Source organism: Podarcis filfolensis (assembly GCF_964270895.1).
Source record: "Podarcis filfolensis genome assembly, chromosome: 10".
NCBI classification, from domain to species: domain Eukaryota; kingdom Metazoa; phylum Chordata; class Lepidosauria; order Squamata; family Lacertidae; genus Podarcis; species Podarcis filfolensis.
In genome coordinates this window covers 25,522,353-25,549,723 of record NC_139612.1, presented here as the reverse complement: position 1 = coordinate 25,549,723, position 27,371 = coordinate 25,522,353, and the positions used below count along the sequence as shown (strand labels likewise).

At 40.2% G+C, this 27,371-nt stretch overlaps 2 protein-coding genes and 1 long non-coding RNA gene across 53 annotated transcripts in view; 2 read left to right on the top strand and 1 right to left on the bottom strand.

The window, feature by feature from the left end:
• LOC310744041 overlaps nt 1-27,371 on the top strand; it is a 352,149-nt gene that overhangs the window by 171,911 nt on the left and 152,867 nt on the right. The window lies entirely within an intron of this gene.
• Nucleotides 1-27,371, top strand: part of LOC310743925 (uncharacterized protein) — a 797,205-nt gene that overhangs the window by 625,314 nt on the left and 144,520 nt on the right. The gene's annotated exons all lie outside the window — the stretch shown is intronic.
• NRCAM (neuronal cell adhesion molecule) overlaps nt 1-27,371 on the bottom strand; it is a 144,495-nt gene that overhangs the window by 29,056 nt on the left and 88,068 nt on the right. For 17 of the 50 annotated variants that reach the window (XR_014539254.1, XM_083574343.1, XM_083574377.1 and 14 more), the window contains 12 exons: nt 26,678-26,789; nt 25,700-25,866; nt 25,460-25,607; nt 23,184-23,308; nt 18,459-18,560; nt 16,762-16,959; nt 16,586-16,656; nt 15,553-15,778; nt 15,227-15,342; nt 14,101-14,305; nt 13,663-13,785; nt 12,290-12,466 (listed from right to left, as the gene is read on the bottom strand). Coding sequence is in view for 48 of the 50 variants with exons in the window: in XM_083574343.1 (XP_083430469.1) it covers nt 12,290-12,466; nt 13,663-13,785; nt 14,101-14,305; nt 15,227-15,342; nt 15,553-15,778; nt 16,586-16,656; nt 16,762-16,959; nt 18,459-18,560; nt 23,184-23,308; nt 25,460-25,607; nt 25,700-25,866; nt 26,678-26,789 (1,770 nt within the window). In the remaining 2 variants the exon portion in view is untranslated. Of the gene's footprint in view, nt 1-12,280; nt 12,467-13,662; nt 13,786-14,100; nt 14,306-15,226; nt 15,343-15,552; nt 15,779-16,585; nt 16,657-16,761; nt 16,960-18,458; nt 18,561-21,246; nt 21,277-23,183; nt 23,309-25,459; nt 25,608-25,699; nt 25,867-26,677; nt 26,790-27,371 lie in introns of all 50 variants that reach the window. The other 33 variants (XM_083574366.1, XM_083574341.1, XM_083574364.1 and 30 more) reach the window with 3 other exon arrangements.

The window sequence follows — 27,371 nt, the reverse complement described above, 5'->3', positions numbered from 1 at the left end:
CCTTGTGCAGAGGAACCAGTCTCGCCACCCTAAATCCGTCTCTGGTACAGTATGCATAACAGGGAAGGTTTCAAAAAGGGGTTTCAAAAGGGTTCTCTGAATTTCCTTCATCAGAGAAAGCAGGAAAGAGGAAAACAAACAGCGAAAATATTTTTACAGAGTAAAAATGTTTCATACATCACAGCACCATCTTACCTGTTAAGTCAACACAACACATACATAAATGGACACCCATGCAGGTTCTTTTTAAAGACATTTTACTCGATACAATAGGAGAACAAGTTGCAAAAGGAAAACAAGCATATAAAATCATTATTAAAATGCAGATCAATAATAATATTAGTTATAGCTATCTTGAAAGGCTAATAATCATTCATTCATCACTCTGATGGACATAGGCTTTTATCACAAGGAGGCACCCATCAAGAACTGCAACGGTACAGCCTGTACAATCCCAGAGATGACCAAGTAAAAAAGGATTTTATAGCTGAAGTGCATGGTAGGTTTCGTTTGTTACTTTATTAATGATTTGTATGGTTTTTTTACCCGCCCTTCACCTCGGGCGGGTTACAGCAATGTAATAAACAATAATAAACACAGATAAGCAGTAAAAATCATAAAACAGTTTCTGTCACAAAAGAACAGCAGAAATTCAGCAAAAGAGGTGGGTTTCATAAAATGAAAACCTTAGCTGTTAAAAGGTAAGGTAAAGTGATGCCTCTTCAGCACCTCTGTGTGTTCTATGTGGTTAATTCACAACATGTTTTCAAACATTATTCAGCATGCAAAACCATTTGAGGAATGAAATACCATGCATTTCTTTCCCCCTGGAAACAATGCTGAAAAACCTGTCAGGGGAAAGATCAGAGTTTTTTATTTTTATTTTTAAGATTGTGCTAATCCACCCCAACAATGGTCCATCACCCAGCTTCTGGAACTGAAATCAACTTCCTGCTTTCTGTGGCAGCACATATTTAATGCTGCTTGATCCAGAAAAGGAGGAAGCTCCCAGTTTGCATCTGTAAAACAAACTATAGAATTGCCCTACTTTGAGCCTGTGTAAGTTCTAGGTACTCAAAAATAGGAACCTTCCTTGACGAACTTGCAAAACAGATGCCTTTTAGTGATGCAACAGATATCCAAAATTAAAGGAAGTTGCGGCAAAACACAATTGGATATTATTCCTTCAATAAAGAGGACTTAATTCTGACTGATTTCTTGAAAATGTCTGAAGACTAATCTTTGCTTCCCCCAAAATAACAGTTTACATGATGATGCAACACATTGTTACCAGTCAGTTAGCACATTTGTGAACTGTGCTCCACTCTGCAGAGATGCATTCAGAGCAAAATCAAACATGAATCTGTTCATGCTCTAGGGACAGAGAGGAATTTATGGAGAATTGAGATTTTGGAAATGTTTATCTTGGAGTAATCTAACAAAGCAGTTACAGATAGGTAGCCGTGTTGGTCTGCCATAGTCAAAACAAAAAAATTTTTTCCCTTCCAGTAGCACCTTAAAGACCAACTAAGTTAGTTCTTGGTATGAGCTTTCGTGTGCATGCACACTTCTTCAGATACACTGAAACAGAAGTTGCCAGATCCTTCTATATAGTGAGAAGGTGGGGAGGGGTATTACTCAGAAGGGTGGTGGGAATGGGTGATTGGCAGATAGCTGTGATGAGCCTGTTGACGACTCTTAACGACTGCAATAGGTCTTACAGGAAAAAGCAAGGGGTGAGAAGGTGAAAAAAATTTTTGTTCTAACAAAGCAGGTAAAGTCCAGCTCCAACGACCTTCTGCTGGTTCCCTCACTGCAAGAAGTAAAGTTACAGGGAACTAGGCAGAGGGCCTTCTCGGTAGAGGCACCCATCTTTTGTAACGCCCTTCAATCAGATGTTGAACAGATAATCAATTGTATGACTTTTAGAAGACAGTTGAAGGCAGCCCTGTATATGGAATTTTTTTAAGTTTGATGTATTATTGTGTTTTTATATTTTGCTGGAAGCCACTTAGAGTGGCTGTGGCAATCCAGTCAGATGGGCAGCATATGGAATTATTTATTTACTATTACTATTACTATTATTATTTTCAGGAAAACAAAGACTTTTCATCTTTGCCAATGTGGTCCCCCCCCACCCCAATACAGATGATTGTATTATGAACAGGGGATGCTAACATCCAGCCTAAAAGGCTTTGGCCCAGTATGCCTGCAGAAGCATCTCCACCCCCATTGTTCAGCCCGGACACTGAGGTCCAGCTCCGAGTGAGTTTACAGGGAACCAGGCAGAGGGCCTTCTTGGTAGTGGTGCCCGCCCTGTGGAATGCCCTCCCATCAGATGTCAAGCAAATGAACAACTATCTGACTTTTAGGCAGCCCTGTTTAGGGAAGTTTTTAATGTTTGATGTTTTATCGTGTTTTTAATATTCTGTTGGGAGCCGCCCAGAGTGGCTGGGGAAACCCAGCCAGATGGGCGAGGTACTACTGCTACTACTAATCAATTATTATTATTATTATTACAATTGTTGTTGTTATCCTCTGCTTCAGTTAATAAACTACATATCTAGAGAGCTTTATTTTTTTTTATTAACCAAGTTAAATAGCCAGTTAATTCATATAAATAGGCAAAATACCAACAATGACAACCATCTATTTCAGTAAAAACAACAACATTAATTTATGGATGTACCAGAACAAGTATGTTGTGGTTGTAAGGTGTCAAACTGCTACATAACATGTCAGCACAATATACCAAATAATTTCTGCATGAAACTGTTTTGATATTTGTAATCATATTTCGTTGAAGTGTTTCAACAAAACAAGTAAGGATAGGTGGGAATCTCATGTAGACCACATCTTTAAGCAAACTGAGCTAATTAGGACCTAGACCAATCCAAGAGTGGGAATATAATTACCCTTCAGTTTTCAAGCTTTTCTGAATTTTGCAATACAGTTCTCATTTTAAGAAAGTATCCAGATTTATAAAACAATGCAAATTTTAGGTTAACATGTAGTTTATATGTATATTGTGTTTTATTATGTATTTAAGTATAAACTTAAATCAGAATTTTTTTATATGGGATTTTTAAAAATAGAGACTAATGCAGAGGAATGCATTTATGAATATATACATGGGGAAAATTGACATGAGCCAGAAGTAGGCTGATGTGTCCAGATTCTCTGAAATTTTGATTTGAAATTCTACAGGAAGTAATCCAATATTATGATGTTTTAATCCATGATGCTTAGGACCTCAGGCATCTCAGGCATCCCCGACGGCACCTGCTCTTTTGCCCGCTGCAGATAATCCTCCACCTTACCCTAAGATTTTACCTCCATCGCAACCTTGCCAGCCCCTCCCTACGCCTCAGCCCACATCCACCCCCCCATCCCTCCTTTGCCTGCCGCAGCCCGTGCGTGCCCTTCCACAGGAGCTGTATGCGCCGCGCTTTCTCAAGCTAGGCAGCAGGGGCACTTCTCCCTGGAGGAGGAGGCTGGATGGGCTGGGGAAATGCCATCGGCTTTCCCGATCTCTTATACCAACCCAGGCACTGCGCAACAACAGATAATGTACGAGGCGCTTCCTTATTCTATTCTGAGAGAATTAAGGAAAGCCATTACTGATTCTGGCCTCAAATCTTCTTATGTGCTGGGGATGCTGGAGGGGATCGCAAATGGTTACACAATGTTACCTCAAGATTGGAAGGATTTGATGCGCATGCTTTTATCTCCTGCTCAGTATGTAGTTTTTGAAAGCGAATTTGAGCATAGCGCAGCAGCCCTGGCTGATCCACAGCATTCAGCCGCTCAACTCTTTGGTGCTGGTCTGTATGATACTATACCAGCACAGGCGCAATTAACACCTTTGCATTTCAGTCGCACCACGACCTGCATGCAACGCACCTTTCGGAAAGTCCCTGTCTCAGGGCAACCACTGAGCTCCTTTGTTAATATTAAGCAACAACATTCGGAGCCTTACCGTCAATTTATAGATAGATTGAAAGAATCAATCGCCAGACAGATAGATGATCCTACAGCTCAAAATGAATTGATGAAAAAATTGGCTTTTGAAAATGCTAACACCGACTGCAAGAAGGCATTGCAGTCAGTTGTACATCGCCCCAAATATGACCTGGCCAATATGATTCAAACCTGTGCAGATGTTGGAAGCCAGAGCCATGCGATGTCTTTGCTTGCCGGTGCCATCCAAGCTGGCAATAAGCCAACAGGCAACTGCTTTAATTGCAAACGCCCAGGTCATTTTGCTAAACAATGCAGAGCCCCTGGCGGGGGAGCAAACAGGAATGGTGATGGCAATAAGGCTAAACCTTCCAAAAAATGCCCAAAATGCGGTAAAGGCTATTATTGGGCAAATCAGTGCCGGAGTTCGGGAAACTCCATGGTGGCCCAACTCTCGGGCCAGGACAAATAGAGAGCCCTCCGCCGTCAGTTTCCACTATTGAAAATTTTCCTAAGGAAACACCCTCTGATTTCACCATTGATTTGATTAATCAGGAAACCAAAGACGCTGTTTTACCTGGTGAAATTGTGCTCATGCCCACCCAATTGGCAGGCCCACTACCACCTAAGGTCGCAGGCTTAATTTTACCCAAATTTTCTGCGGCCAAAGAAGGAATTATGGTTATTCCAGGAGTCCTAGATCCTGACTATGTGGGCACAATCATGGTTCAACTTTGGAGCCATATGCCCATGCAGTTAAAAAAGGGTGAGTCTTGGGCGCATTTGGTAGTGCTCCCTTCTCATCCTACTGCTTCTATTATGGATAGTAATTTGCACCAGCTTTCTCCTCTCTCTCCGCAGCTATTAGCTGTAATCCAGAGGATCGGTGAACAGAAACTCCTTCGTAAGTATAAAATCAATGGCAAAGTTCTAGAAGGCTTGCTTGACACGGGCGCAGACATTTCTGTCATTTCCAGTAATTGCTGGGACCCCATGTGGCCCCTTGAGTCTGCCTCTGCAGTTTGGGGTGTAGGTGGACCTCAAACCTCTTCTAAAAGCGTACAGTGGCTGCCTGTTTCTCTGCCTGATAGCTCTGAAACGAATGCATACATCCAGCCCTGTGTGCTGAAAATCCACCTCAATCTGTGGGGCAGAGACCTGCTACAACAATTGCAAGCTACCATTCAATTTAATGAGTAAGCTTGCACTCCCTCTTACCTGGAAATCTACCACCCCTGTATGGGTGGAACAATGGCCCATAACGCGGGGAAAGCTACTTGCTTTAAAACAATTGGTTAATGAGCAATTATTGGCAGATCATATTGAGCCCTCTGTTAGTCCCTATAATACTCCCATCTTTGTCATAAAAAAGAAAAGTGGGAAATGGAGATTTCTCCAGGATTTAAGGAAAATTAATGAAATCCTTGAACCCATGGGGCCCTTGCAGTGTGGTCTGCCTAATCCAAATGTGATCCCCCACTCCTACCAATTGGCTATCATAGATTTGCAAGATTGTTTCTTTTCCATTCCTTTACAGGAAAAGGATCGTAAATTCTTTGCTTTCACTGTTCCTGTGTTAAATAATAGCCAGCCCACGGAACGGTATCAATGGAAAGTCCTACCGCAGGGAATGTTGAATTCCCTACCATGTGTCAACATTATGTGAATCAAGCCCTCCAGCCTTTCTGTCTTCAGTATCCCCACCTTCTGATCTGTCATTACATGGATGATATATTATTGGCAGGGCCCCCCCTCCCCCCTCAATGGAAACAGGATATGGTAGCCTGTTTGTCAATTTATGGTTTGCGAATTGCTCCCGAAAAGGTGCAGGAATCCTCTCCTTTTCATTACCTAGGACACAAAATGATAGCTAGCTATTCCATTCCCGTAGTCCCTGAGCTTCATGCTCCAAAAACAATGAAATATGTCCAGCTACAACAATTGCTGGGCAACATTAATTGGATAAGACCATATTTTAAAATCCCTCTTGAAGTTTTGCGGCCGCTTTTTTCAGCTTTAAAAGGCCATCAGTCTCCTGGTGAGCAAATTACTTTGACCTCTTCTCAACAGAAAACTGTTGCCCCGTTAAAGGAAATTATGCGTATCCACTGGGTTGACCGAGCAATTCTTAATGTTTTGCCAGATGTAGTCATAATGACAGATTCAGTCCAACCTTTTGCGGCCCTTATTCAGTTAGGCCCATCAAAAGTTCATATAATTGAATGGCTGTATTTACATCACACGCCGAAGAACACGGTGACTCCTTTAGTGGATCTCCTTGCTCAGCTCATCAGCAAGGGTCGCCGTCGATGCAAAAGTCTCTTTGGCATTGATTGCCGCCAAATTATTGTGCCCATGCCCTTAGAACAATGGGAAACTGTTTTTTCCACTAGCATGGATTTGCAGTGCGCTCTAGCCAATTTTGTCGGCCAGGTGGGATGTCATGTGCCTGCCGACCCTCGCCTGCAAATGGGTAAACAATTTTCCCTGTCCTGTTCTTCTATATTGTCTCTTGTCCCTTTGGATGCCCCTACTGTTTTTACTGACGGAGCCCCCTCCAGGGGGGTGGTTGCATGGCAACAGAATGGGGAATGGCACAGCCTCTATACTCTCCCACAAAAATCAGCTCAGCGTTCTGAGTTGGCAGCTGCTGTTAAAGCTCTGCATCATTTCTCCTCACAGCCAATTAATCTGGTGGTGGACAGTCTTTATGCGGCAAATGTTATAACTCGTTTACAGGGCAGTTATGTAAGCCCTTTATTGGATGATAATCTATTGAGCCTTTTCCTGTCCTTACAATTGCTTCTCTCCAATTGCTCCCACCCACTATTTGTGGTGCACATTCGCTCTCATCAACGCTTCCCAGGTTTTCTCACTGATGGTAATGCAAAAGCAGACTCTTTGCTTAGGGCTTTACCTGTTTCCCCCATTGAAAGTCATGCTTTCCATCATCAGAATGCTAAAGCTCTTAGCCGCCAATTCCAAATTCCGTTGGAAGCAGCCCGCGCCATCATCCAACAATGCCCTCAATGCTCTAATCAAATTGGCCACCCCAGCCCTGGTGTAAATCCCCGTGGGCTGGAGGCCAACCAGTTGTGGCAAATGGATGTGACTCACTTTTCCCCTTTCTCACCTTGGAAGTTTATACATGTCTGCATTGATACATTCTCTGGCTTTATTTGGGCCACCCCTCAAAGGGGAGAACAGGTTAAACATATTTGCAATCATCTTGTTCGTACCATGTCAGTAATGGGCAAGCCTCATTCTTTAAAAACTGACAATGCCCCAGCGTATTGCGCGAAAAGCTTTGCTCAATTCTGTGAAACTTGGAATATTCACCATTTATTTGGCATCCCTTACAATTCCCAAGGCCAAGCTATTGTTGAACGTGCTAACCGCACTTTAAAAACTGCCTTAATTCGGCAGGAAAAAAAGGCCGGAGTCCCAGCCTCACTTTCAGAAAAGGAAGGCTGGTTGGCTAGTGTTCTCTTTACTCTCAATCATTTAAATGTTTCCATACAGGATCATGAATCCTTTACTCGCCTGCAAAAGCATTTTCAGCAAAAAGAGATACTTCCAGCCCCGCTGGTCCGTTATAAAATATTACCCTCCAACGAATGGAGTGAACCAGTAAAACTGATTACCTGGGGGAAGGGTTACGCTGCAGTTTCTACTCCACAGGGTGCTCGCTGGGTTCCCGCACACTGTGTCCACCTCTACCATGGCATGGCAACAGGCCCTGCAGAATCCGATACCACAGTTCGACTGTCAACTCCAAATCACCCAGGATGCGGCGCCCGGCCCCCCCAGGACTCGCAAGCGGGGACATCGTAATGGACCAGTGACGTGGGGCCAAATAAAATCACTCTCATTTCAAGCTGAACCGCTTAGAAAGGAAAGGCAGCTAGAAGCAACCCCTGATAATTTGCCTCTGTGTCTCATTTCCTGCCTTAATATAAATTCCATGATAGTGCTCATTTTCAGCGTTTTGTTTTTGCCCCTCTCTGTTTCCGCTCCTAATAGCGGTGGTTCCACACCAATAAATGTGTGGGAATCTTTTGCAAAAACCCTCAATGTTTCTTCCTTTTGCCTAACTCAACAGGTATCAATAGGTGAAATCCTTGGCTCTTGCCTTATCCCTGTTTGCCATGACCCTCTTGACTTGCAAAATGATACCTGGTTTTACTCATCCCTACCCCAAAATGATTCTCTCCACACCCTTGGTTATTCCGGTTCCCATAACTGGGGTAACCAAGTTCGCCGACGCCCATCTCTGGCCATTGATTTGTTGACCCCATACGTGGCTTCTTTTAATGTCACTTGCGCCCGTATGGTCAATTGCACAAAAACCAACTGTGTGAAAATGGGCAAGGAGAATTTTAACTGCTCTAATTATGTAAATATTTCCTATGTATATAAATATACAGAGCTGCCTGAAGGCTGGTTCTGGTCGTGTCCAGGCTACACACTCAATTATATTCCAGCAAATATTAGCCATGGCACACCTTGCTGCTTAAGCCGCTTGTCTATCATTTTACCCAAAAAGCATCATTTGTCCCGCTCTCGATATCACCGCTCTGTGGAATTGACTAATGATTGTGATGATTCTGTTTCTCTCCCTAGCAGATCTGAATATATTTCTCTAGCTGTCTCTCTTTTAGGAGGCCCTGGATTGGCTGTACGGAATAGTATGAACATTAACTCTTTAGCTTGCTCCGCAGCAAAAGCTCTGAACTTTACCTCACAAGCCCTTCACCTTTTGAATAAAGAGCAGAGTGAACTTCAGCATGGACTCTTGCAAAATCGTGCAGCAATAGATTACTTGCTGATGCTTCATCATTATGGTTGTGAACAAGTGGGTGACATGTGTTGTTTCAATATTACTGACAATTCCAAAGCTATTCAAAAGCAAATCTCTCATTTGCGAAATCTCACACATCACATCAAACAGGACGTTGGATTTTCTGGCCTCTGGGATTCGTTTACCCAGTGGCTCACTGCCTGGTTGCCAAATCTGAATTGGCTTCGCAATCTTTTTCAATATGCTATTATCATAGTATGTATATTAATTTTGCTATGTTGCTTCATCCAATGCATCCCTAGTCTCATATGCCTTTGGTCTCAGTGTTTTTCCCCTCCTCAGCCACCCAATAGAATCATTGCTGCCTACTTTGCGAAATGGCAGCACCAACAGTAAACATTAGGGGAGATGTGGGCAGACTTATTTCGGGCATGCACTGGCAAACCATGTATCCCGAAGTATTTTTGTCCCATTCACCCTGAAAATCACTTAACAGCATCGGTGGGCAGACTTATTTCGGGCATGCGCTGGCAAACCACGTATCCGGAAGTATTTTTGTCCCACTCACCTTTAAATAAAAAAGAAAGGAGGAGATGTAGGGAAGCTCTGCTTCTGCACATGACTGTGGCATGATGGGAAAGTCTTGCTTCTAAGCTTTGTCTCTGCACATGCTGCACAAATCGTTCTGCACAAATCGTTCTAATACTAAGACGTTCCCTCATCACCTTAGAATGTTCAGTTCACATTGAGTTCAGGAAAACATTATACTTTGACCCTGTTCTTAATGCATAGTTGACCACATCTATCGGAACGTAATTGTTTAAGTCTTGCTATATCAATCACTAGTTATATTTTAATTAGGAGGTTTTCATGCCTGTCTAGTTCTGTGCTCCCTTTCCCAGCCTTTAATCTATCGGTGATTAATGCCTATATGCAACCTTTTGCTTTGTACTTGTGTTAACCAATCAGCAATAAGCACATGTGTGGCAATGCTGTAATATTCAATAAAAGCGACTCCCCGAGACTTGCTTGGGAGATGCTTCCCATATGACGCTCACCACTCGTCTGTCGTTATTTCAACCCAACATATCCTCTCTGTGTGTTTATTAAGGCCACACATATAAGGAGAAAGGTATACTGGAAACGAGTAAGCAAAAGATGGCATTCAATGAACTGACTGTAAATGTTTGTGTGTCTGTGTATTTGAAAAGTGAACTTTATTTAATACCATCTTTGCTTCCATTTTATTTGCAATATACTAGGCCACTTTGCTTCTACAGGACACAGACATCTGAAAGCTCGGTGTGACCAATAAACACATGACACTAGATCTCACCAATGCTTGAATTAATTGGGGAGGGAAGCCTTTACTCCCGCCCCCCATTGCTAGCAGAGGCATTCTCAGAGGTTCTGAAGGAGGAGAAACCTGCAAGCTATCATTACTGCCACAAAGCAGCCTTAGTGGTAGAAAAATGAGCTCCTCCCTGTAGCACAAACTTGCCTCCTCCTCAGAGCCTGTCTAATGGATTGTCATGAAATACAGTAGATACACGTATGCTTTTTGAAGCAATAAGACAGGTACTATGTTAAAGAAATTGATGGATGTCCCATAAACATTCCCTCTATCAGCGCAACACTCTCCTTTAATGAATTGCAGTGTTCCTTTCACTTTTACAGGCTGATTTCTATTTAAAGAAACTGAATTTAGAATCTGCAAAAATCCATACAATTCATGCTCATCTTTACCTGCACTTAGGTCAAGTGGAAGAATACCAGCATAAATGGAGGAAAATAAAAGGACACTACATAATTAGGTACAACAAAAGGAGCGTATATATCTATATATCTATAGTATAAATCTACACATATATATTAAAGTACAAAGGCATGCAGTTAAAGTAGTAGAAGAAGGGAATAAGAAGTTAAACACTCACACTAAAGAGTGATTTTAAAAACAAAGGCTAATAATCATGCATTTGTTTCACCTACTATTTTTTTTAAAAAAAGAAATATCTTTCTTAACCACTTTTCCTTTTGTCTTATAATTTATTAATGTGCAGTTAAGTTAAATCATAGGTGTGCATGCATGCGCGCGCACGCACGTGCGCACACACACATACACACTATAGCAGTTTTCCAGAATAAAGACACTTCCTTGTTCTGCCAAACTTAGGACAATTGTCGGTTGCTTTGTCCAAATAAAGGACTTGCCTGACAGCTTTTTCTTTTCTTTTCTAAGTGACCAGCATTACTTTCCTCTGTTTGCCAGTTTTTATGATGCTTTTAGTCTGGCATCTTCAAAAACAGCAGTACTTGCTTTTTGAGGGAAGGTCACTTTATAGTTTCTTTCACTTGTAACTTGCCACTGCTTAGCACCTTACATGTTATGCTATGTTTGGTTTTGGCTTTAATCCCTGTTTTGGATAGTATTAGATTTAGGGCAGTGATTCAGAGGAAAGTATTATACCTGCAGAACAGGCTTTAATTAGGAATCCTGATGCAGCAGCCAAAACTAGAGAACTGATACAAAATACAATGCATTATATTTGGGGTATAATACATGATGGTAATGCATAGACAGCTGCAGTATACAGGTGCTTTTACATGGCTTTCTGACTATTGTTTTCATGTTAATGATCCTGTGGTATCTGCTCAAATACGTCCCAATGATTAAGCTACGAAAGCAAATGGCAGGTCCAAATGGCAACTTTCTGTGCACTTGGTTGGATATTGTAGAGTATGGGTAAAAATATATATTTCAGGTAGAGATTTCTCCCCACGGGTATATCTGTACTCACAAAGAAAAAACACCCACGTGAAACTGCACAATCCACAGTGGTTTAATGTAAGGTAGGGAGGCAGCTCTGACTGAATCACTCAGGACTGCAGGAAGTATAAATGCTAAAAAGTAAAGCTAAAGGGTAAAGGGACCCCTGACCATTAGGTTCAGTCATGACCGACTCTGGGGTTGCAGCGCTCATCTTGCTTTATTGGCCGAGGGAGCTGGCATACAGCTTCCAGGTCATGTGGCCATCATGAATAAGCCGCTTCTGGCGAACCAGAGCAGCATACGGAAATGCTAAAAGTAGACATTAAATCTCTAAAATCAGTGCAATCCAGATATGACCGAAAGTCTTGTTTTCATTGGGCAGTGGGAAGCAAGGAAACCGTTTCATAAAATACATACAACTGCAAGATGATCATATAGCCATTTTAGAGTAAATTTTGTGTGACCATAGCCCAGCTATGGTGCCTGGAAAGCTATGTGACAATTTAAAAAGCATAGTTTAGCATGACAAAATAGATATAAGTGACTATATGCATATGAAAGTCCCTTGTAAAACAATTACGCACAGCTTTTCTAGGGATAAACGCTACAGCAGTTCTAAGAGCACCAAATTTTTGGAAACCAAAACCACAGAGACAATTCTCCAACTACAGACAGCCAAATTCACTTATTTTTAGAGAGAGAAAAATAGCACAATTATTCAAATATAAGTGGACGTTCTTTATACATACCCATCTTACCTTCATCCATAATTGTTACTGCCTCCTCTGTTATTTGACTTCCAGCTCCAACTGATGTCTGTGCGTAGAAGTAAAACTTGTATCGAGTGCTGTAATTTAAGTTGCTTAATATCAGGCTGGTCTCATTGGCTGGTATACTGATCTCTTCCAAGCGGCCTAATTCATGTGTGTTATTAACTGTTGAAAGACAGCACAAACAATATAGTTAAGTAGTTGTTTGGAAGCACATAACTGTTGCATCAAAAAGCATTGCACCAGATTTTACTACATATATTGAATTAGTAAACTCCCTTAATCACGTGACCATGGATGGCTCAGGTGGTTAGAGCATGGTGCTGATAACACCAAGATCGCAGGCTTGATCTTTGTATGGGACAGTTGCATATTCCTGCATTGCAGGGGGGTGGACTAGATGACCCTCAGGGTCCCTTCCATCTCTACAATTCTATGATTCTATGTAGCCATATGGCACACATGTTTTGGCACACTAAGCAGTATGTTTTTCAGCAGCCTTAGGTAAAAATTGAATTATTCAGCATTGCTCTCTGGTACCGTGGAAAGTCATGGATTTGTGTGTTATCTTCATGCCTCTACGGCTGTAGCCAAGGCAAGCAGGGAGGAAAACAGAGGCTAAAAAAAAAATGAAAAATTGGAGGGAGTCTGACAGATGCTGGAAAAGCAGAAAATGTTTGATGAGGCAAGCTGAAAGGGAATGGAGTGGGAAAGAACTTTATTATTATTTTTAAATGAAGAAGCACACCAACAGTTGTGGAGGGCTGGGCAAGGTTAACTCAGACGGACAGACCATACAAACATGGAAAACCTAAACCTGAAATAAGCATAGTGGAGTGCTTTGGAAAAAAATAAATCAGCCATGAATCAAAACTGTAGGCTGATGGGAGGAGGTAGCGATTTTGAGCAGTGATTTTGCCTTCAACCATCAGGTGGCATTCCAAAACCACACGATGCCAGATTACATGAGAGAGAGAAAAGTGCTATCATGCAAACTGCTTTCTATATGAATGGGACACCAAGAATGCAGAAGTAGAATACAATGGAAGTTTTAAAAGTCGACAGATTTGATTTAGCATTGCCCATTCCCATTTGAAGCATTTTTTATAAACTGTTCCCTACAATATATATATATATAAAAATGAAAGCTTATACCAAGAACAAACTTAGTTGGTCTCTAAGGTGCTACTGGACACCACCACCATCATCATCATTATTATTATATATTTCAACTGCATCAGACCAACATGGCTACCTACCTGAATCTGTTCCCTACAAAGATATATTATCAACTTAAGAAGCTGCTATTAACTATTCAGCAAGCATGTGTTTTGAGAAATGAAAAACAACTGTCTACTCACTTGGTTGAAACTTTAGTATATATCCTACCACAACACCATTTGGATGAGAAGGCGGTCCCCATTCCAAAGTGAGGGAATCCAGATTTGGATTGGTAATCTTCAAAAATGAGGGTGCGCTCGGAACTTTCAAGATGATAAAATGACACATGTTAAAGATAAGTAACAAACTTGCCATCACCACCACCACCATTATTAACTAAAATTAAATAAAGTTCAAATACAAGCCAGTGTAAAAGAGCCCTACATTTACTTCCACCTTTTACACAATGTAATACTGATTAGGCAGTGGAACAATGTAAGACCCACATTCTAATCTGATTCATGTTTTACTCAAGAAATCCTAGTGATCACTGCTAGGATTATGATTTTCGAGAATGTAAAATGCATTTGAAACATTAAATGCAAATAGAGTAGCTTTATTGTTTTCTAACTGCATACCTCCTTCGGGAGTTTTAAATGTTTCATCAGGGGTTGCTGGTCCTTCTCCTTTTCCATTAACCACTCTAACATTCAATTTGTAAGTGCTATATGGCTCCAGTCCTGGCAACATTCCATGCGTCTTATTTCCAGGAAAAGACAGTGCCTTTTTTTCGACATGCTGGTTAATTCTTCCAGATAAACTTTCCACTTTCATATAGTAAATCTAGAAATTAAATATATTTTTTTAAAAAATATTTATCCACTGCTTTACTGGTTTGCAACATACTATGATAAAGGTTTCTGACATGCAATTTAGGGTTCTGAGGCTCTTTTACTGAGGCATACAAAATCCTAAACATGCTTATTTGGATATATGCAATCCTATGCATGTTTATTTGGACATAAAGCCCATAAGCCCCACGAACAGATCCTTTTAATCAAGTGCTTTTAAGACTGTTCATGTTCATCTGTGGTTACAGGGTATGATTTAATTTTTTTAGCCCATGACAATTACACGGCATATATGTTGCATTCACCTTTATTTTTATTACTTTAAAAGGTTTATCAGAAACAAATCTGAAGCGATTTAGTGGCACAGCAGGATGATAGTATTTGATAAAACAGTACCTGCCAGGTTTATGCAGAACATTATTTATAAAGTGAATTGTTTTAAGTTGTATCTAATATGCTGGTATGAGAAGGTAGAATTCACAATTATTAGCAGTAGAAAAAAATAACTATTCAAGCCTGCTGATTTTTTCCCTAATGCTAGTTGTACTAGAAAGAATAATCCCTGGTTGAGTCATGCTATATTAATTTTCAGAACCATTCACGTCACACTTTTCTGGAAGCACTTAAGGGTAAAGGATATCAGCAGTCAGGCTAAAAATCGTTTTTGACAGAATGAACTAATGGCCTTTCTTCTAGAAAATGAAGCACAATGGCTCAAGCAGTTACTTTAATCACATGGAAGCTGACAGAATAGCTATTTCAATCAAATACTGGCTGTTGAAAATGAAACAGACTGCTATAAAAAGAGATAAGCTTTAATATTTAGAGTCCAGAACTCATAGCTAGAAGTTCCCACCCCAAAAATAGAAACAAAGAGTAAATATTGTTTAAGAGGCTACAATGGTTAACTTACTTTGTATCCCTGAAGATGACCTCGGACATACTTTAACAGAACTGGATCCCATTGCACTTTTGCTAAGGTGCTGTTTACAACTTGTACCTGCAAATTGCCTGGAGCAACCATTGGTACTGTTGGAGAAAATTCAATGAATCTCAGGTTAGAGCAACTTACGCACACTCATGACACTTTAGAGACTTCAGAAGTCTAGAAATTTGGTTGTGAATCTATATATTGCACCATAATGTAATTACTACCAAAGCTTCAGTGCATTGCGATAAATGTATAAGCCCTCGCAGCAAGGATTATTGCAAAAATTTTTTTAAAAAAAATCAACTTACAATCTTCCCCAGAATGTCCAATTGTGGTAGTTGGTTCTGGAGCAGGTCCCAAGTCATTTAACGCCTGCACTTTTATCTCGTAAGGAGCAAAGGTTGGTGTACCAGACACAATATATTTGGATACATTTGCAACTGTAACAGATGTCCAATCATCATCGCCATCCTTCTGCCGCCAGCTGACTTTGTACTGGAGCCCTGGACCGTTGGACTGAAAATGCTTTAAGGGCTAAAATGGAAAGTGAAAAAGAAGAAGATATTTATAGTTAGCTACTGCATTTAAAGAAAATACAGAAAATAAGACAAGAATTATATAAAACCATTGACCTTGGTTTGAAGAATTCCACAACATGCCAATTTAATCAGGTGCTTCCTGTGAAATGTATTGATCTTATTGCTTGCATAGTTAGATATTTCCAACCAAACCCTTTCAGAAATCTTGGGACGTTTCATTGTTCCCCTTTTTATTTAATTTAATGAAATTTTATACTTATACAGGCAACTCCCCACTTGTGTGTGACACATGTGCAATACCAGTAAACCAGAACTGGGGAGCACCCTGGAGAGTCCTTGTGGCTCATGAAGAGACCCTCCCAAGAGCCTGAAGAAAGCGTCCTCTTTGGGCTCTGGGGAGGGTCTCCTTGCAAGCCAGAGGTGTAGCGGGGCTATGGTGAGCTGCTCAGCTGATGCATGGGGAAGGTTTCCTATGCAGCAGCTGAGCAGCCTAAGCAAACCTTCAGCACATGGGAAGATCCTCGCTAAAAGAGGACACCCTCTTCAGGCACCAAGGAGGCTCTCCTCATGAGCCAGAGGGGCAGTGGCGCTTTGTTGAGGCTGCTCAGCTGACACGTGGGTAAGCAACTGCTGCTACGCTACCCCACACGTCAGATGTTAGGTGGGGAGGCTGAGCAGCCTCAACAAAGTCCCACTGCCCTACAGCTTGTGATGAGACCCTCCCTGGAGCCCAAAGAGGACGCCTTCTTTGCGTTCAAATTCTGAAAGGGTTCAAACTCTTAAAAAATGTATATATCCTTACCTCCCACATGATCACCAAATTATCAGGTTCTGATCCAATCCCTTGAACCCCAGTAGGATTGTCATCCGGCTCTAGAAGTTAAATATTTATATTTGAGTAAACTCTTTACCCATCCCAAATAATTCAGTACTATCTATGGTCTAAGCTGATAATTGTAAGTGATAGCGTTTATTTACTTGCAGCTTTTGTAAAGTATTGTTCAGAGGCTTCACTTGGTTGGCTATTTCCAATGTCATTGACAGCTATTACACGAAATGAATAGTTAACATATGGTGACAGCTTTAACTGTACAGTTGTCAGGATCCCAGAGATTTCTGTCAGGTAGTTCCATATCCCTGGTTCACGCATGGCATCTTCATATTCAATGACAAACTCTGCATATAAAATAAAAAAGGATTGCTTCAGAAACCAGAGAACTTTCTGTCATGCAACAAGCAAAAAGGAAATGTTTCAGATTATAATGAGCTGAGGACAATATCTATGTCAATATAATTTTATAAGAAATTGTCCTCTTTTAGTGTAGGAATGGCATGATATCAACATGATTATTATTACAGGTTTCACTATGTAATGATATGTTATCTCTGTATACTGAAAAATGGTTAGGATGGAATGTAAACATTTTTTCTTAGAAATAAATATATTTTTAAAAATATGATAATTGTATAAAAAGAGGTTTTCATGTGCTTGAAAACAGGAAGGCTGTAGCCTTAAACGTTGACAGATCATCCTAGAAATAGACTTATCTAATCCAGCTTGCAGCATTTGTTTATGGCAGCAGCAGCTGCACACCATCAGGGCTGTTGCTGGTTAAAGGGAAGAGGAACAGAAAAGCCAGACCACAGAGAGACAAAGGAGATGAGAAGAAGTCAACGAGAGAAGCAGCATTTGACTTCCAGTTCCTCTAAGATGAGCCATTACTATGGCCACATTTCAAGGCATTCTGTTCTCAGGAAAGAGAACTTGATATCTGTGCTGGCAAAGCAAACAGAGGGGTGGGTGGCTGAGAAAAAAAGGTGGATGGTTGAAAGAGAGCAAGCACATACACACAGAGAAGTCACAGAAAAGGCCCTGCCTTATGATCTCCAGCTCTTAATGAAAAGAAAGGTTCCCATCCCTGCCTTAAAGGATTGCGCCCTTTTATTTTATTTAGTGTCCAATAATGGTACAAATTAAAAGACGCCTGCTTCTTGGGAGAAAAGCAATGACAAACCTAGACAGCATCTTAAAAAGCAGAGACATCATCTTGCCAACAAAGGTCCGTATAGTTAAAGCTATGGTTTTCCCAGTAGTGATGTATGGAAGTGAGAGCTGGACCATAAAGAAGGCTGATGGCCGAGGAATTGATGCTTTTGAATCATGGTGCTGGAGGAGACTCTTGAGAGTCCCACGAACTGCAAGAAGATCAAAACTATCCATTCTTAATGAAATCAGCCCTGAGTGCTCACGGGAAGGACAGATCCTGAAACTGAGGCTCCAATACTTGGGTCACCTCATGAGAAGAGAAGACTCCCTGGAAAAGACCCTGATGTTAGGAAAGATGGAGGGCACAAGGAGAAGGGGATGACAGAGGACAAGATGGTTGGATACTGTTCTCGAAGCTACCAGCATGAGTTTGACCAAACTGCGGGAGGCAGTGGAAGACAGGAGTGCCTGGTGTGCTCTGGTCTATGGGGTCACAAAGAGTCGGACATGACTAAATGACTAAACAACAACAATGATACAAAAGTGTACAGCTAACAAGAAAATTGCAAATGAAAAATATAATTACGTAGAATCTGGGAACAAAACACACTCCCTTTTAAATGTAACACATTGTTCCCCTTTTTTTTTAATTTAGTGAAATTAGTCAAATAAACATAGCAAACCATACTCGTAATAGGGCTATTATTGTCATTGCCCGGTATCCACGTGAGCTGAACAGTTCTCTCTTGATGATCTGTCAATTCCAAATCAAAAGGTGGATCAGGACGATCTGTAAGCCAAATAAGCGCAAAGGAAGATAAACACAAATTAGTTGCTATCCAGGAAAACAAAATCTAACCATAACTGCTTTCAACATGTACAAATGATTTAGTGGTCACTAGCATGCAACTGCAATGAAAATGAATAACCGATTTTGCTGGGAAACAATGCAAAAAGAAGAAAAAGCAAGAAATGTTACAAGAACTCCATTGCCAGATTGCCTTGTGTTTTAAGAAATAATGGTAACTGGAAAGTTGAGAAGTAGTATGGTTCACCAGCAGTTTCAGTTTATGATTAATGATGATGAGTAGAAAACTACTGTATATGAAAGCAAGTCTCCTCATACACAAAAAGGAAAATAAAAAGCATACATATTTACAAAAAAAAACTGTTTCAGAATTACAGTGACCAGAAGCACTCTGATGTTCTTTTTCTAGGAAGCTTCCTTTTTTAATAAATAATAATAATAATAATAATAATAATAATTATTATTATTATTATTATTATTATTATTATTATTATTATTATTTCACCTGCAAAGCCAATTCAAAGCCATTTAAAAGTAGCAGATGGCAGAGTGGGGCTATGCCACTTACCTGACCATCCTTCAACTGAGTTGCTACTGTATACTGGGACAGAGAGGTGTGGTTGACATGGTGCAATCCAATGTTCCTGCCAGCACATTTGCACTGCACCAACATCTTCCTCCCCTTTCCTGTCTTAGTATGCAGCAACAACTCAGCTATTGACCATGCCCATAGTTTATCAACACCACTGCTTCTTTCTTTTATTCATCTGCAGTTATTCACTCTGGACAATATACATTTCAAATGGGCTTAACTGTGATGGCATCACAACTTCACCTCAAATTTGGTATGGGGTGGGTGGGGAAGGAGAGTAGGGGTCGTAGAACAGCATTTCTAATTCATCCAAAACCACAATTGTCACCAATCCTTGAAGGAAGCCATGATGATATATAATGAATTATGATATGTAGATTATTTGAAATGTGGCTTCAGCAGTCTCTACGTGAATAACTTGCTGTCCAGAGAGGTTCAGCTGATGCTGATTTGTTCTCCTGACATTTTTACTTTCCTGAACTTTTAAGATGATTTTAGGGGTCTGGGTGCATTTTAACCTTTTGGTGCTAGATTTATATGGTCTGAGGAACTAACTCTGTTTTGATGTACCACTATTTTATATATTTTATATTTTTTAAATTATTTGAGGACCAAACTAGAAGATAAAGGCACAGATATGGAGCTGATATTGTTGTTGTTGCTTCTGCTGCTGTTTTTACACAAATTGCCACCATGTATGGCTCAATTTGAATCACCTTGGATAGTAGGGGAGTACTAACCCTTTGATACTTCTCTGGTCCATATGCAATCCCTACCCACACCCAAATTAAATAGAGAGTTCTCTCCTTTGTGCAAAAACTGATGGCTGAGACAGGGGTGGTTTGAATTGGGAAAATAGCAGGGGCAAAGGTTTTAAACCCCCTAAAGACCACATACCATTGTCAGTTTTGACCTTGAATTATTAGCCCTCCTGAAGATCCTTTGGGTGGAAGGGCAAAACATAAATATATTAAACTTAGGTGTTGTTTTTTTAAGTTTGCATATGTAGTGTTTCTGGTGATTTGTGGAAATGGGACTTTGAATCATTCCTGCAGCTTTGTTGAAGGATTTTTCTTACTTGTCTTATCTCACATCTGGAAGGGAAATGAAAACGGGCAGATTCTTTCTGCCCCTCCATGGCAAGGATCTTGTTGGTCATTGGGTGAGATTTTAAGATCAAGACATTTCCTTCCAAACAATATGTGTCCCCTAGCAGGTTATTCCCAGGGGATTTCTGAGAATTAAAATATGCTCTGCCCCCAGATGCAGCACCACCTCCATGGGATTGAGGAGCGCCACTGTCAAAACCTTGTGGTGGTGAAAATCGTCCCCCTAAATTTTGAGCTGAAAGGTCTTGGAAGAGAACATTCAGACCACGTTTAGACGTAACTGCTGAAACTCTGCCAAGCTCAGGAAAGGTAGACCTGTGAAACTCATTGAAGATGCAGCAGCAAAACATCTTTAAAGTTTTGGGAGTAAAGAAAAGATGAGGGCAGAGTCTACCCAAGACTTGTGCTAGCCCTGGCCAAGGATGAAAACAAGTAGTTAATTCCCAGCACAGCTTCATGTTTTAATTTTATCAGTCTAAGGCCTTGCACTTAGCTGTTGACTTAACTTCAGACTTGTATCCATTTTGCTGTTCTTCATATAACAGCTCAGGAATAAGCCAAACATATCCAAAAGCCCATAGAAAAGGTCAAAAGGAATATTAAACATTATCTGGTGGAGAAAATGTAAATGATTTGTGGGGATGGATAAGTATTAAGGCAAATATTAATGATAAAAATATGTGCATTTAAAGTGGTATGTTGAACACAGTTTTGGATAAAATGTTTACTCAGTTATTAGAAATATTGGTCTTGATCACAGGCTGTATTAAATCATAATAATGAAACAGTTCAAGCATTTAGCTCAAAAGAATGGTAACACAATACTAAATTATCATCAGATCCAAAATAAGTTTGTAAAATGTAATGAAACGGGGGGGGGGGGAGAGAAAATCTCAGCTTGAAATAGGCAGAAAGGTTAGGAACATTTGGTGCATGACACAAACAAGACTTTTTTTTATTAGTTTACCGTAAACAACAGGTGGGGCTGTTGGAGGAGCTGAAAAAGGATATTAATATAAAGTATATAGTCAGTGTTAGTAGCCGGAAAAGAAACTGAACTGTACAAGTAAGTTACTATTAAAATGGCTGAATATTATAACACAAAGTTACTTCTATATGGATAAGTATTAATTTCTAATCATGCACTGATTAGGGGTCAAGTTGAAAACTGTAGCAAGTTAAATTGATGACATCCATTGTTCTGAGACATAAGCAACTTCTTGCAAACAGGTGATAAACTAAAACAAAGCCTGGATACTTCATGAATAACCCAATGACTAACGAAAAGGTCTTGCTTAACTTATATTGAACCATAAGGTAACTTTTTTTACTAGCTCATTGTAACTACCTTGTTTGCTTCCTAGTTCATTTCTCAATCCAGGAAATCACAACCATAACAGTAGCACACATGTGCATGTCTGTGTGTTTGTGCACAGTGCACCTTCCCTGCTTTGTTCGTAGCTTGGCAGAACAAGACTGCTTAGCAGGTGGATCTATGTGTATTACCCTACTGCTTGTATCAGTTTTATTTTCCCATGCATCAGGCAAATTAGCCCACACCCAGGTACACAGATAGGAATATGTGTTTCTGTGCAACTTGCTGATCCTTGATAGCTATCTAAAATAATATAAGCCGTCAGGAAAGTAAATATACAATGGATTAAGGCAAAATTGGTTTCTACAGCCTCAACCCCAGTCCCTGAGATGGATTAAGGAAAGTCCTCCCCCCCCCCTTTAACAGGCATAGGCAGACATTGATTTTTTTCTAATTCAGCAAACAGAAAAAGCTGGGATGTGAATGAGGTTATAGACAAAAGCCTAATATTGCTAGGGCAATCCATAGTAGAATCAGGCATAGAGGATCCATGTATGAAAACAGAACTTGCAGAGAAAACCCACACATTGAACATTCAGAGCTGTGTGTTTATCTGTGCTGGATCATGTCTCTGTGGCTGATACAGGCAGTTTTAAAAATCCTTTTCGATCATGTGGGAACTAAATTTTGGGCCCTTCTTCCTTTCTCAAATATGTGTGCAGTGCTGCCAAAGCATCTGTAAAGTGTGCATGCTTATTACCTGTATAAACAATAAAAGGCATTAAAAATAAAGATAATCTATAAATAAAATAGGTTGGATCCAGGTATGTCTGAGCATAAGGAGACTTACATTAGAAGGTTTTCCTACCCCTTTCCCCCACTGTAGCTCCACTGTGCCCACTTGTGGCATGAGGACCCTCAAGAGCAACTTATTATGGGTTGCAAGGAGCTCCAGTAGAGAGTTATAAAATCTGAGGAGGATTTCCTAGTGCAAGCAGTTTCTCTCCACATAAACCGAGTCTGTCTGATTTCCACTCATTTCCTCCTCTCACTGAAGCTCCTTGCATTCCATCCCACACCATTCTCAAGGGTTCCATGACCTTCAGGCGTGGCTTTTCAGGGGTATATGTGGCAACATAAATTTATGCTCATGCTTCTCTGGATAGAGCCCTATAGGACAAGGCTAAAAGCTATCAAGAATGTAATATGCGTGCGCGCGCACACACACATGAAATCCAACTAAATTTGTGGAGAAATGAAGTAACTTAACTTATTGTCTTCATTTTCCAGAACAATCTATAGTATCCCATGACTAGGCTTGTCATATTCCCCAAAGTGAAAATCAAAGTTTTTTGCCTTTTTTAATTTTAAAATGATTTCTTTTAAATTATTAATCCCCTTGCCATACATCCGGGTATATCTGGACATTTTGCTGATTTGATGAAAATCTGCCTGGACGACACTTTCCGGCATGATTCCTGGATGTGTCCAGAAAAATCCGGACATATGGCAACCCTACCATTAGCTGAAACTCAATAATAGATAGTAGATTTATCACAGTCGTAATCATAAGTTAAAATAAATCTTACCAACAACAGTGAGCACAGCACTTGCAGAAACACTGTCCAGAGTAGTATTAGCTATGCAAGTATATGCTCCACCATCTTTATCAGTGACATTCATAATGGTCAAGTTGTGTTTACCGACAATAAACCTGCAATTACAATACATTTAGTCACTCCATTGGTGTATAGGATTATAATTATATTGCAACAAAATACAGATAAATCTTAATATCAGTACTGAAAAATACTTCAAGATTATCTAGTCTGGCTGCTAATACTGAGCAAGTATCCTTCATGCAGTAAATAAACCACATTTAGGTCACATATCAACCCACTAAATATTGCCTGCCTCTTCAAAAAATATAGTGTAGTAGAAGCAGGAACAAGGGTATAGTACTTCTTAAATATAATTAGTATATAATTACTGTGGTTGAAAAATGTATTACCTAATCCATCTATACTAAATTTAAAATAATTGGTTATGATTCAGTAGCTTCAAAAATTTACAGAACAGCCTCTAATGCATGTCTATTTGGAGTCCTTAGTGCCACATAATGTTAGGCCAAATCAATCTCCTTTCCTTCAGGACAGGAGATCACAGACACTTTGCTCCTGCCGAAACATTTTGCAGCTGCATTGAGCTAAGTCACAATTTGGCTTACATAGTGTGTTGCATTGCCTTAAACTGGATTCATGGTTCAGCTCTCTCCAGAATCTGCACACACCTAGTGGAGCGAGTAGAAGAGGGCACAGAAGTTCTGATGTCTATATACACAAAGCTGCCTGTTCACAATGGCACCACCTTTTTCAGTGAAGAGGAAAGCTCCATGAATGCAAAAGGGTAGGTCCAAACAATTCCATGTTCCACAAAGTGAACAGGGAATCTTGGTCGGAACTTGGGAATTTGAGTTGGAACTCAAATATTCAGTTACAATTGAGTTAGGAGTCCCATTCTGCAATCTGATTTATATACCTTTTCAAACAGCTGTAATAAATCGGGTCCTCCTCTTAAAGAGGTCACGTGTTGCGGTGAGACCTGGCAACCAAACCCTGTGTTGTGGGTGGGTTTGATTGAATAGCCACAACACCCAATTGGTAAGTCCTTTGATGCTGGGTTTAATCAGGCCAATGGGACACAAGCTAAACGGATCAAGGGACCTATATATACCTATGCAAGTGACCCAGAGCTTCTTCTTTCGGTGTGTGCATTGGAACACCCGCCCACCTCTCCCTATATTTATGGCTGTGTGCTTGAACTTGCTATGCCGTCGTTTGTCATCTGTCAATGGGACAGGGGCATGGCAGGAATTTTTCCCAGCTGGCTGATTGGCTGGTGCCATTTGGGTTTCGCCTGCCGTGTAGCAAATCGTCACAACTTGTAAGGTTGCAGATAGGCACTGGTTCAGGTGATAGGGATGGGAGAACGCTCTCACCATCCCTATGTGAAGGGTATTCTGTTAAAGGAATCCAGGGACTCGATGGTTTGGTCAACCCCTGAGAGGGGGTTGTGCCTGTGCTTGAGTCCAGGGGGGCATTTGGGTGGTGGAGATAGCCTGTTCCCAGCTTTCCACTTATCCAGGTGTTCACCCTAGGCTGACCTATGCTGGTGCCCTGGGTCAGTGCTACCTGCCACGGTGCAGGGAGCTAGTTGAACCAGAGCCTATGCAACCACTCACTTGCTGTAATCAATAAAGTTGTGGTCTAAATTCTGCCAAAAACCAAACCAAAATTTGAGTCTTGTCTGAATTTATTTAAGGACATGAATATTGCAGATCATATAACTGCCTCTGCATGCATGTAGCAGACTGCAAAGCTGTCAAACACCTGTTTGCATGCATTCCTATGACAGGGAAGGCGGCAACCACATTTTCTTACATAGTCTACCCCTTTTATCTCTTCTCCTTATGTCTTATTTTTCTGTGTCAGCCAAAATATGATACCCTGCGAAATTTGTGATCCACAATATTGCTATCCAACAAACTTTCTGTTTTTGCCACCTTCCTTGAGCAACGGGAAGACCACAATACATGACCGGTGGCTTGTAAGTCACACGGGACTGAAATAAACCCTATGGGAAACCCCTCCACAAAATGTGTGCACTTTGTGCACTACCTTTCAAATATAGTAACCAAGTAATGCTAGAATGACCAAATCCCCTTAAGTCTTATAGGGCGCATTAAAGTATGTTGTCCCATTAGAAATATCATGTAAGGAAAATTGTACTTCTTCTATGAAATGCATAAATAACTGGGTTTTAATGCTTTGAAAAGAAATGGTGAAAGAGAAAATGATGTACATACCTTTCATCATTTGGCAATTCAGCGCCGTCCTTCAACCACGTAACTGTTGGTACTAAGGTTGCATCATGTTTAATTGTACATTCAAAGGAAACCTGCCCAGTTCTTTGTACAACTTTGTATTCAGGCTGCTTAATAATCATTGTTGGCTCTGAAACATAAAATTACTATTAAGCTATGTAACAGCTGGAAAGTCTTTAGGGAATTGTGATTAGAAGAGTGGTATGAGGCATGATTTCTTACCCTTGATTTCTAATTGAACTTCGTTTTGTACCTTCCCTAGTTTATTTCTTGCAACACAGGTATATGTGCCAGCACTATCCTTCTGGGCTTCAGGAATTTCCAAGGTTCCATTTTTATGGAAAACATACTGATTTCCTTGGAGAATGCTACCTTTCACTCCTTTAAACCTAAGTGTTGAAAACAGAATCATGTTATGCATTTATTCAAACATCATTGGGTGAAAATGAGTTTCTTTAAATAAATACATCTTTATACATCAGACCAGTACCAGTAAGTTCATGGCTTGTAAATACTAGGGTTAGAATATACTAATATTCAACGAGGAGATTCCAACGGCCAAAGTATGATTGTTGTGATGGATTTGACATAGCCTAGTTTTTACTTTTGAAAAACTGCTCCCATCAATTAGAAACAAGCCCATGTCTGCAGAGTGAAGTAGGATAGCTCAGCTGACAGAAAAAAGGGCTCTTGATCTTAGGGTTGTGAGTTTCAGCCCCACATTGGGCAAAAGATTCCTGCATTGCAGGGGGTTGGACTAAATGGCCTTCAGTATTCTTTTCTGTATGCCAGAGCTCCAAAAATAATAATAATCACTTAGGGACTAGCACTTGAGGAGGGGAGGGGCGGGCAAATGGAGTATTTTTTTTGGGGGGATGACAAGGGTCCCAAACCTGATCCCCATTCTGAAATGGGTATTTAAAAGGAAGAATACATTTTTAAAAACCTGTTAAATACGATCATGCATTTAACAGATCATTTAATTTTGTCCTGACTAGTGAAAGAAAGGATGCATTATGTTGAAAATGGGGAAATAAGCAAATATACTAATGTTGCTTCCCTAAGTAAGAAAAAGGTTTGCAAATGAAAATGAGAAAAAACAGTTTTCTATTTTACAAATTTCCAAAATTATTTGCTTAAAAAAACTGTTGTGAATGGAACAGAACATCTTTTAAGCTTTTTACATCATCATGAACTTACCATTCAATTTCAGGCACAGGTGATCCGAAAAAAGCACAGTCCAGAAGGGCAGGTTTGTTTGCAATGACTTGATAGAGTTCATTATGAGGAGTGAGTATTCTTGGTGGCTCAGCTAAAAGAAAGGAATTATTGAAACTGAATTCCTTTGGATGCATTTGTTTAGAAAAAAGGGAGACAAGTATTTTAAATAAAAATATGTAATAAAGAACAATAGAAACATTTTCCTCAATTTCTTCCCTCTCTTATTATGCAACAGTTTTGAACAAAATAAGTTTCAAGACTTCAGCTAATAAATCCACATCCTGATTAACATTCTAGACCTGATATTTAGTACAATGTAGAAAGGAAATACCTGCGATAAAAACACTGCTGCCTTCCCTAGCGCTTCTAATATTTGATAGCTTTAGCATGCTCAGGAATCAAAAGTTTTGCATTTCTTTGTAGGAAACACATAGTTTTTTGTGCATTCTGCAAGCTCCATTTTAAACTTTTTTGTAAATCGGATGTTATTTCATACTTATAGTTTTTCTCCTACTTTTTATTTCTTTTTCTTTTTATTTGTTACTGCTTGTTAGAAAAAATATAAAACCTAAGGTGAACAATTTTGTATTTGTTTTTCAAACAAAAAAGAGGACCGAGAACAAAAACGATGTATACAGTGGTACCTCCGGTTACAAATTTAATTCGTTCCGGA